Source organism: Anabrus simplex, chromosome 1 (genome assembly GCF_040414725.1).
Source record: "Anabrus simplex isolate iqAnaSimp1 chromosome 1, ASM4041472v1, whole genome shotgun sequence".
Classification (NCBI taxonomy): Eukaryota; Metazoa; Arthropoda; class Insecta; order Orthoptera; family Tettigoniidae; genus Anabrus; species Anabrus simplex.
Window position 1 is genome coordinate 704,945,599 of NC_090265.1, and position 12,189 is coordinate 704,957,787.

The 12,189-nt window shown below is 38.5% G+C and overlaps 1 protein-coding gene across 1 annotated transcript in view; it reads left to right on the forward strand.

Moving 5' to 3' along the window:
* Positions 1-12,189, forward strand: part of LOC136872270 (uncharacterized) — a 141,418-nt gene that overhangs the window by 90,219 nt on the left and 39,010 nt on the right. The window contains exon 5 of the mRNA XM_067146094.2: positions 8,379-8,663. Coding sequence (XP_067002195.1) covers positions 8,379-8,663 — 285 coding nt within the window. The remainder of the gene's footprint in view (positions 1-8,378; positions 8,664-12,189) is intronic.

The following is a 12,189-nucleotide window of genomic DNA, read 5'->3' on the forward strand; positions in this document are numbered from 1 at the left end:
TGAAAGGTTCCTGATAGGTGTGGAAAGAGTGCTTGAAAGCATTCTGTTCTGCTAAAGTAAAGAGGTATGTATTACTTGTGTTTCACTTGAATGTTTCTCTCAATTTACAATCCTGCATGCAAAATGCACTAATATTGTGTTCTTAAGAGTTCTTTCTGTGTGATCAGTTTGAGACTAAGTTCATGTGACCCAACTAACAAATCCTCATAACATTACTAGTATAATTTTATAATCTTGGTATTGGTGTAATTTGCATCACAGAACTAAATTAAAGCCTAAAAATATATTGATAAAAAAAATCCTTACATGACCATAGTGTAGAGTTTTAACCTAATTAAACATATTGCCAATATCAAAATGATAAATATGTTCTTCAACTACAGGAGAAAAATGAGAAGAAGATACATGCAATAAAAACTTCCTAATTAGTATTTTGGCAAAGAAAGCCTTAATTATAATAATGTATATCAGATACAGGGTGACTCAGCAACAATTTGAAGGGGTTGGTAATGAACTTGGGAACTATTTAAATTAATAAAGGAACATAATGAAGTGAAAACATCATAAAACGTGAATTTTTGAAAATTGAAATAATTTTCTTGATGTTATTCTCAATAAATCAAAACTAGACACTGTTTTACCCTCATATGTAATTTAATCTTGAAATCCATTCAATTTCACAGCATTATAAATATTTTGAAGAAGTTTTTGTTTACCATTTTTGTCATCAATATTATGTCCTAACGTTTCTGTGGGGTTGGCAGGACACCTAGGCACAATTTAGGTGTTGAAGACTGGATGTCCTTCCTGTTACCATCTACTAGCTCTAGTAAAATTCCTACCTGAAGTTGGAGAGATTCCAATCGCAGAAACTCTGGGTGGCTAGATCTCTGCATCAGTGTGTCCTCTGAACATCTTTAAAAATGATTAAAATGCAGAAATGAAATTACAGTAGAATTTGGTTAATTCAAACCTGAATGGTGCAGAAAATAATTTGAACTAAACAATATCATGCATCATACTTAACCGCATTTTGAATTCAGAATGACTTCTACAGTAATTCAGACACTTCGTTGTAAACAAAAGGAGTGTACATCAGTGGCATATGCTGGGATCAAGACATGGGCTACCACAAGACTTTGGTTACCCCTTTTTGAAAGATGATTTAGTGAACGTCCGTTTTGAGCTGTAGCCAATAGCCAACAGAGAAGCCTGCTGTGTTGTCAAGGCTGCTTCACAAACTACTGCCCTGGCAATCTCAATACTCAACACTTGATCATTGGAGACGGTAGCCTAAGGTTTAGCAAATTAAAGTCCGGCTTTGTGGTTAAATGGATAGAATGTTTGCCTTTGGTCCGATGGCCCCGGTTCAATTCTCAGTATCAATCCCCTCATACTGTTAACTCCCCTAGCTTGGGACTGGGTATTTATGATGTCTTTGCCATTCATTTTATCCTCATTAGATCACCACCAAGCCTATACAGATGCCATGCACCATATTATTATTATTATTATGAAATAAAAATTTTGAATTTTACAGCGGTCGTACCCATCGTTCACTGGTCTATTAGCTTCCTCGGGAGATCATTGGTGGTGTCTGACCCATGATCACAGATTCGATTCCAACCAACAACAGAGAACACTAAACTTGGAAGGTTGCATTTCATTTTAGCAGATCTACCTATAAAAAGAAAAACTAGATTACTCCTATAACAGCAGCCCTGCAGTGTCTTTCTACAATGATGTAGAAGTAAACGGGAGTGAAATACCAGCACTCTGTTATCTATATAATTAAATCAGAAATATGAGGTGAGGAAGTATATACGATGACTAATGCATGGTTGATAGTTAACAGTAGGTTCGAACCCCACTGTCGGCAGCCCTGAAAATGGTTTTCCGTGGTTTCCCATTTTCACACCAGGCAAATGCTGGGGCTGTACCTTAATTAAGGCCACGGCCGCTTCCTTCCCACACCTAGCCCTTTCCTGTCCCATCGTCGCCATAAGACCTATCTGTGTCAGTGCGACGTAAAACAACTAGCAAAAAAAAAAAAAAAAATTGTTAACAGTAGCGATCTGACAGAGTGAAGCCTAGCACACCTATCCCCACCAGTCCCCGCACCTACCGAACATACAGCAACAACCCGCGCAAAGCGGATCGAGGGAAGAGGTTACGCAGAGCCTGGGCTGCAAGATCAGTCTCTGATGCTTTACTCTCTGAAATATGTGCAACGTTTCTTCTCATTGCTTTCAAGTTTTGTAAATGGAATAATGTGTCAGATGCTTACATTATAATGTGCTTTAGATTTCCATTGGTCTCGTTTGAGGATTGGGTTTCACTGATAGCCATGGTAGCCCTCAGTTTGTGCCACTGGTGTACATTCCCTTATTAGTTTTGGGTGACCATAGCCATTGCTACTTAATTCATCTGAAGTTAATAATGGATATTTTACCACATGTCCTCATGCTCTAACTTCCAAATCTTCACTATCCAGTGGAATGTCTCATTTTATCTGCTGACAGCTGTCAATCAACTCCTCATAAAGTTCCGGATTTATGTGTAGTGGAGGAATTTTCCTGGTTACCAAAACTTGAAGTTGACTTCCTAGAAGTCTATTCAAGGAACATACCCTGAGGTTTCCAAGAGCTTGAACCTTTCCTTAGCTTTGTGACAACTACAGTTCTGTTTCTAGCACCAGCACAATTCTACACTATTTTTCTCCACCCAGGCAGTGTTCCACCATTCTCAAACATCATTTTTTGAAAATATGAATATTCTATTTGAATTCTTTTTACTTTGATTTATACAGCAGCTTACGGTGAACACATTTGATACCCCAGCTGCAGAAAAATTAAGTAATCGCAGCCCCACCACATTATCATTTCCAAATTGGTATTGATAGTACCATCATAACAGAAGCTACAGCAGATTTTAAACATTGAACTTAGTTTCACCCGGTGATCCTTTGTAATAGCACACTCATGTTTTCACAAATATATACGAAGGTCAATCAAATATAAACAGGATTTTTGTTCCTGAACATCAACAGTTGGTCGGATTGGCCCCGCGCTTCTGCTATGCTTAGGCAAGACCGTTAGGAGTAGGAAGAGCATGCTGTTAGATATTCCCTGCCGTTTCATCAGTAATGCTCACGATGTTAGAGCAACAGATACACCCCTCCACTGTGCAATGCATAATTATAAAATTTCTTGCTCGTGAGGGAGTTACAGCAGCAGAAATTTACCACAGTTTGTTTCTAGCACCAGGTGATCTGCACAGTTCAATGATCAAACATTGTCCAGGACGTGTGTGTTTTTCTGGCATAAAAAGTTGAAGGAAGGACGAGAACGTGTGGAAAATCAGCAAAACGATCGCCATACTGGGACCAGCATTACAGACGAAAACATTTGTGCGGTTCAGGACATTATTGACGACGATCAATGGGTAAGAGTATCAAAAATTGCAGATCAAGTCGGAATCTGTTATGGGAGCTGTCAAGCAATCATCAAAAACGACCTACAGTTCCGTAAAGTGTGTTCCAGATGGGTCCGTTGCCTTTTGACCAAAAATCTGAAGTTGAGACGTTTGGAGATCAGTCAGAGGCTTACAGCAAGGTTTGCGGAAGAAGGCGATGTATTTCCATTTGTTCGGACTGCTTAAAGAAGCTATAGGAGGGCAATGATATAAAGGTGGCGAGAGTGTGGAAGACTTCACATGCAACAGGCTGGTGACACGATCCTGTTAGTTTTATGATGAGGGCATCAAAAAGCTGCCCATATGCTGAGACAAATGCATTTCCAAAGCAGGAAACTATGTGAAAAAATAAATTGTAATTGCCTTGTGTTTTTCAATAAAAGAATTTAAATAAAAAATAAAATTCCGTTTATATTCCCCCCCTCGTACTGGGACTTACATTTTTTTTTTAACTGATTGAGTGAAATTAAGCGGGCGTTTTACTGTAGTTCTACAGTTTCACAGTGACATGACAAATAACGCTATTATATTCATGAAGAATGCCACAGAATTTGAAAAAACTTCACCTGCAGTATAATAAAAAAAGAATACTACTTTTTTTTTTTTTTTTTTTTTGCTAATGGCTTTACGTCGCACCGATACAGATAAGTCTTATGGTGACGATGGGATAAGAAAGGCCTAGGAGTTGAAAGGAAGCGTTGAGACGTTTGGAGATCAGTCAGAGGCTTACAGCAAGGTTTGCGGAAGAAGGCGATGCATTTCCATTTGTTCGGACTGCTTAAAGAAGCTATAGGAGGGCAATGATATAAAGGTGGCGAGAGTGTGGAAGACTTCACATGCAACAGGCTGGTGACACGATCCTGTTAGTTTTATGATGAGGGCATCAAAAAGCTGCCCATATGCTGAGACAAATGCATTTCCAAAGCAGGAAACTATGTGAAAAAACCATCTTCAGGGCTGCCGACAGTGGGATTTGAACCCAGTATGTCCCGGATGCAAGCTCACAGCCGCGCGGCCCTAACCGCATGGCCAACTCACCCGGTACTACTAAAATTCACAATCCCTATGCAGGTGCAGATAAAAGTATCTGAAGTGATTGTACATTTGTAACAAGAGGGAAGATTTTAGCTGTAAAACTGATCACTGGGGAGATCCCAATGAGTATGAGTCATTCACGTCAGAAGAATGTCATGTTGCATGTCTTGGCTCTGTGAGAGATTAGAGTAGATGTACGATGTAATAGTTAAGTAGAAATGAAAAGGTTAGCGCAGAATAGGGTGGCATAGATGCTGCATCAAACCAGTCTATGGATTGACGACCCAAACATCAACAACACCTAGCACCAGTCTCCCACCCCCACAGCGACAGGTTTATGAGGAATTTCCTCTTGCGATAGATACCAACATATTGAGCAGTTCTTTCCTTCCACTAATTGCAGGCAGGAGCCAGTAAGACTTAGGGCAGATGTACAGCTTTATGGGATCAAAGGTCACCTCACCACAAGCAAAAATAATTGCATGAAATATATGAAAGACTGATTTGTCACGATTTCTAGAGTATACCTGAGAGAAAATCAATAAATATCATTGATGAAAATGATCTGCACTGCCATCCACCAAGACACTAACTTTGTGGATATCTGCATCAGTGTAGAGCTCTACTTATAGCTACAGAACTCATTTCTCACCTTCAACTCACTTAGTACCATATTTTCATGTAGTTGCCTTTTAGTGGAGTGAATCAAGGTATCAACCAAAAATAATGCTAAATGAAAAGTAGGGACTTAGTTGTTTGAAATAACGTCTACTTCTACTTCTAGCAATTAAAATTGGGATTATTACCAATCTTGATTAGTTATTATTGGAATCAGGTTTTCACCCAAAATATCAGTAGAAGCATGCTTAAATCTAGCCATTGTCAAATGAGTTCCCACACCCTTGTTATGTTTAAACAAGAATATATATTAATTGCCTTATTTTTAATTAGAATGATGGTTTGGCCATGTTTCATTTCCATCTCCTAAATCACCCTGTAATTTCTGACCCACCCATCAGCTCCTATTACATTATAGGAAGTAATTTAGTGGTTGAATAACTATGGAATTTTAGATCCGTTCTTCATCCCTTTGTGCATATCTTGAAAGTGCTTAATACTGTATTCTAAATTTTTTATACATTTTCTTATTCTTATTATTATTCTACAAGAAGAAAGAACTTATCTATCATTTGGTATGAATGGCAGCTCATGCTTTCCCTAAATAACATATGCTGCTTGGTCTAATAGAAACCATAGTGAACTTTACAAATGATCATCAGATTTCTCTGGCGAGTATAATGATGCCTCAGTAAAAGTGCAACTAACGTATACTCCTGTAAAGTCTCTGCAGTCTCCAGTCATCATAGATTCTATACCACTGGATCAAGCTTCTGATCTGTCAGGCACTGTGTGAGTGTTGTAGTCTGCCAGCATTTGCACATTAAAAGAACACTCATACAGGTGTCCTCCAAGGAACAATAACGGCAGATTCTGACGCACAGTTCTCTGTGTTCACTGCCATGGTCTAGGGGTTAGCAGAGTAGTTTCTGGCCTGGGTTCAATTCCTGAATGTGACATGATTTTTTTTTTCTTTCTTTACTATTTATTTTGTCACACCAACGCACATAGGTCTTACGGCGATGATGGAACAGGAAAGGTCTAGGAGTGGGAAGGAAACGACCATGGACTTACTTAAGATAAAGCCCCAGCATTTGCCTGGTGTGATAATGAGAAACCATGGGAAACCATCTTCATGGCTGCCAACAGTACAGTTCAAACCCGTTATGTCCCAAATGCAAGCTTATAGCTACGTGACCCAAACCACGCACCCACTTGCTCAGTGACATGAATTTAAAACTCACTATAAGGAAATAGAACAGGATCGACTCTACCTCAGTTTTGATTATTTTAACCATGATGCTTCTATCTCAGGGGTTTCCAAATGGCGGCCCACGGGCCGCATGTGGCCCGCGAGGGCACTGTAAGAAATAATGTGAAGGAAAGTCACAAAAATATTTATTAGCTTGTTCAAAAACATATTAATTTGTATACACCTTACAGACCCAAGTCAGAACTAATTATTCTTTAATACTAATTCCTCTTTTCAAGTATTTTCTTCTTCTCAACAGATTATTTTTGATTTTAAAACATTTAAAATCCAAATTTCAAGTAATAATGTTATTATTTTTGCATCCCACTGACTACTTTTGATGGTTTGGGGAGACGCCGAGGTGTCAAAATTTTGTCCTAAAGGAGTTCTTTTTATGTGCCAGTAAATCTACCGACACAAGGCTGATGTATTTGAAAAAAAAATACCACAGGACTGAGCCAGCGCCTCAACCGTCTCGGCCACTCAGCCCGGCTCCAAATTTCACTCTTTTATGCAATTTTAAAATAATTTTTTAAGCAATTAAAATGATCAAACCCTCTTTTCAATTGAACTATGCATATTAATAATCATTGTCTCGATTGAAGTGAACGTGCGAGCAAAAAAAAGTATATATATACGCGATGAAATAGCAGTGGAATACTAATGCGATATTACTAAGCCTGACCAACAATGAGCCATGCAGAGCCATCAGTGCAGCCCGCGAACATGACTAAGGTTTCAAAAATGGCCCTCGAGCCCTTGCAAATTGGAAACCCCTGTTCTATCTTGTCCGTATTGACTTATATTTAATTTCTTTGAAACACTTTACCGCCTTGTCAGTACTTAATTATAATTATAATTATAATTATCTACCATACATCTTTCAAGAGCTCAACTGCTCTCTTCCTCAGCAGTGCAAAAACATCACACAAAATCCTTGGACTTGACACATTTGTACAATACAGTCATCAACAAAACAAATTATACATAAATCTTGAAATCGTTAAAATATCTCTTTTGTGTCTAAACTGTTCACTTACACTTACTATGTCATTTAGTATAAACTTTAAAAATAGAATAATAGAAAAATAGAATAATTTTCAAATCAAATCATAAAATGAATAAAACCTATTACATTAGTCACTATATACTAACATTTAAAATGCTGTCTCCTCTGTTCTTGAAAATTTCTCCTTTCCTTAAATCCTTATTTACACTGCTATAGTTCTACGACCTTTCATGTAGATCAGAATTTCTCCTCTTAATCTCGTCGGACCATGCGAGCCATTTTTAACTGTCAAGTTCTTCAGTTTCAGCTGGTACCAAATTTGTCAAAATTAAAAACAAAATTACACTTGTCTGAACCAAACAAACATGTCCTTGTTCCTATGCTTGCTGCTACCTCAGTTTGTTAAAAACAACTTGTTGCCCGTCCCAGAAGTGGTTTTCTGTGGTTTAGTTACTTCAACTCCACGCAAATGCCAATTTTTGTACTACAAGACGACCATGTGATTGCAGTGATGACTGCTCGCCGACAGTGTAAGAGTAGTTTTTCTCTTCTGCATCTGTCAGCACTTTATTGTACTGAATGAATACAGCAGAATTATTTTATAATAATTTAACAATAATGAATAATCCTTTTATGTATATAACTTGAAAACGTATTGCATTACTTTTACCTGCTTAATCAAATTTATATTAGTTATTCATAGGTTTTAAAATTTTATTCGTTGGGCCCAAATGTTTATGTTGGCAGGCCGGCTCACATCGCATTCTTTACGCCCCTGGTGACTTTTAACGTTCAGTTTGAACAGAGCTATTTCATTTTAGTAAGAACAAAAAGTCAGTACAGTTTCACAGATCAAGCAGTGTATGTTTTGAATGGCTAAGCCCCCTAAGAACAGCTTCTGTAGATTGCTGAACAACTAACATTTTTTTAAACATATTATGGAAATTAATTTGCATGTAACTAATTGACTCTACTAAATGTCCTCTCCAGCAAACGGAGCTCAATCCTGAGGACGAAAATCAAGTGATTGGTGCTGAATCTCAACAAAATGAGGTGCGGCTCCTTCCTGAAAATGTTGACCAGGATCAAGAACTAGCAGCCAGCGGTGGTAACGATGCCCCCGACCCAGCCAACGTCGAGGCAGCAAGCGATGACTCAGCATCTGAAGATTCCGACAGAAACAAGAGGCTAATCAACTTCAGTCTTGGAGGTGGAGCCAGCAGCAGTGGAGGCTCTGGTGGTGGTTCTGGGAACTTCCTCTTCGACATCATCCGGGTAAGTGTTGCTAAATATGCTGTCATTTGATTGTTCTTCAGAATTAAATTAAGTACATGGTAAGAAGATGGAAGTTTAATTGATTACATTTATTTTTTCCTAGGGGAGCCATATTTTGTAATCTTAACCTATACCAAACAGTTATCCATACACAATGAGAACCATTAGTAAACATAAAAGTGTATGTAAAAAGAAAACTAGTATTGGAAAAGAAGAAAATGGACATCATCACCAATATTCATTTTTCAGCTGCAGCTTGGTCAGGATATTAATGACACCATTTTTATCCTCCTCTATCGAACTGTTCCTTACATGTTTCCTATACAGGTTCCTTCTTATTATAGCCTAGTGTACTTGATCAAGTTCATCCACCTTAGTCTTGGTTTACTTCTCTTGTTCTTCTTCCTTCAATGTATCTTAGCCTCCATTATCTGCTTCCATCTTTTTAACATGCATAAAGCATCTCAGTTTATTTCTCTTTATGCTGTTGGAAACCATTTCCACTCTGATTTCCTTCCTGACATCCTCATTTCTTACTCTTTCCTTTCTTGTCTTTCCTATCATACTTCTAAAATTTATCTCACTGGCCTGTCTTTTCATCAGCATCCACAGATCTCTGCTGCATATCTCAGTATGTCTTCACACTTCCTTCATACTTCCTTCTTCCAAGTCAAGTAAAATGCATTTCCTTGTTATATCCTTTTACTGTTCTGCATGTCCAGTCCTGTATTCTGCATTGGTTCTCTTCACAAGTACTTGTAGATTTCCACAATGTCCTCCGGTTCTTGTTGTACCTTTCCCTTTTCTTTCTCCTCTAATTGCCTATCTTCATGGTTATTTTCTTTCCATAATTAATTTACTCACTCAGCATGACCAGTTGATTTTGCACTTCCTTTCTTGTCTGCAGCCAAACCAGCAATGTCATCTGTAAACAACATCATCTTCAGCTCCTTGTCCTCATGTTTTTCCTTTGTCCCATTTATGATTTCATCCATTACCATTATAAACAAGAATGATAACAGTACACTTCCCTACCCACAGTGGTCTGGACAATGTTGCAACAATTTTGCTGTACATTGCTTGCTGCACAATGAACGCAAAATCCATTCCTTGAAGAAACTTCTTCTTCTTCCTCTTCTTTTCTTTCTTTCTTGATCCACCATTTCTCATTTTCATATGGGGTCGATGTTCCTGGCAGTTCATCTCAACTTGGTCCTGTCATGTGTATCCACCTCCAATAGCCCTTTAGTTCTCCTTAACCCATTTGCACCTAATCACTATGGTCACTGACATTGATAGGAATCCACCAACTTTCTGGAGTAAAAATCCCTTCAGTAGCATTGTTTCAAAACTCTACGAACAAGTCTGAAATAGCCTTATCCAGAACAAATAAGGTATTGTAACAGCAATAAAAGAATAAAGAAAAGAATTCCTATATAATCGAGTAAACAATCAGCCATTGTTCTCTTTATTTCTCCTCCATGTTTCCTAAAGAAGAAGAAGAAGAAGAAGAAGAAGAAGAAGAAGAAGAAGAAGAAGAAGAAGAAGAAGAAGAAGAAGAAGAAGTGAAATTACATTAAATGAAATGTCGTATGGCTTTTAGTGCTGGGAGTGCCCGAAGACATGTTCGGCTCACCAGATGCACGTCTTTTGATTTGACTCCCGTACGCAATCTGCACGTTGTGATGAGGAGGAAATGATGATGAAGACAACACATACACCCTGCCCCCGTGCCAGCAAAATTAACCAGTGCTGGTTAAAATTCCTGACCCTGCTGGGAATCGAACCCAGGACTCCTGTGGCCAAAGGCTAGCACGCTAACATTTAGCCATGGGGCCGGACAAGAAGAAGGAAATAAGGAACAGAAGAAGTCATATTTGATTGAGGAAGCCCTCAGCCATTGTTCTTTTTCTTTCTCCTTGCTTTTCCTAAAGAATTTTCTTCTGCATTTCCTAAAGAAAAAAGAAAACATATTTGACTGAAGAAACCCTCTGCCATTGTTCTTTTTCTTTCTCCTCCACTTTTCCTAAATGAGAAGAACAATGAGGAAAGAGAAAGAAAATAAAAAGTCATATTTCATTGCATAAGCCCTCAGCCATTTAGTTTCTCTCCCATTTTTCCTAAAGAGAAGTAGAAGAAGAAAGGAAGAAAAAGGGGCCATATATGATAGAGTAAACTGTCAGGAACTACTCTTTTGCTGTCTTTACTTAAAGGAGAAGAAGGAAACAAGAGGAAGAAAGATTTTTTTTGTTTTGCTAATGGTTTTGTTTCTTTTTTTTTTTCTAGTGACTTTACGTCACACTGACACAGATAGGTCTTATGGCGACGATGGGATAGGAAAGGGCTAGGAATTGGAAGGAAACGACCGTGGCCTTAATTAAGGTACAGCCCCAGCATTTGCCTGGTGTGAAAATGGGAAACCACGGAAAAACACGTCCAGGGCTGCCGACAGTGGGATTCAAACCCACTACTGCTAATGGTTTAACTTCACATAAATACATTGAAGGTTTTCAGCGATGCAAGGATGGAAAAAGGCTAAGAGTGGGAAGGAAGCGGCCATAGCCTTAATTAAGGTACAGCCCCCAGCATTTGCCTGGTGTGAAAATGAGAAATGACAGAAAAACATTTCAGGGCAAAAGAAGAAAAGGGGGCCATATTTATTTAAGTAAGCCCTCAGCAATTGTTCTTTTTCTTTCATTCTCTACTGCTTTTCCAACACTCTAACGGGATCACAGGTGCAGACCAGAATGCTCATAAGACAGAGTGCATACCAATCCGCCTGCAGGTGCATTTGGTTTAATAATGTCCATCCATTACTGTTTTGGTCTTATTCTGGCTCTTTCATCTGCAGCCTAAATCTTATGTTACTTCTTCCCACATTGCCATTTCCTCTTCACCTCACATCACTACATTCTTCTGTCCTGGATCTTCCTTAAAGCCTCCACTACCTTTTAAGTCCCTCTTATTACCTCATTCCTCATTCTGTCAAGTTTGGCAACCCCACATATCCATGTGAGCATTTTCATTTTGGCCACATTAAGCTTGTTCTCCTCCTTTTTTTTTCCTGCCCATGTTTCAGCACCATATATCATAGATGGGCATACTATGATTTTGTTTATTTTCCCCTTCACTGTTAGCTTTATTCGACGATCATAGATCATACCTAACATTTTTCTCCAATGTATCCACCCTGCCTGGATCCTCAGGTTTCCTCTTCATCCAGATATACATTCTTTGACAAGACAGATCCTAGATATTGAAATGTTTCCACTCCCTTTAGCACTGTTCCTTGCATGCTAATTTCAGAGTCTTGAGCCCCACTGAAATGCAGATATTCTGTTTTCTGTAGATTGGGACAAGGACATTTTTCCTCCATTCATTAGATAGCTCCTCTTGATTGAATATTTTACTCACATAATTCCACAGCATGTCAATACCTTCTTCCCCAAGGCTTTTCCATGTCTTCATAAGGTCCAGGATCTTTCCTGTTTTTCATTCTCTTCACAGCTAATTTTACTTTACTGCT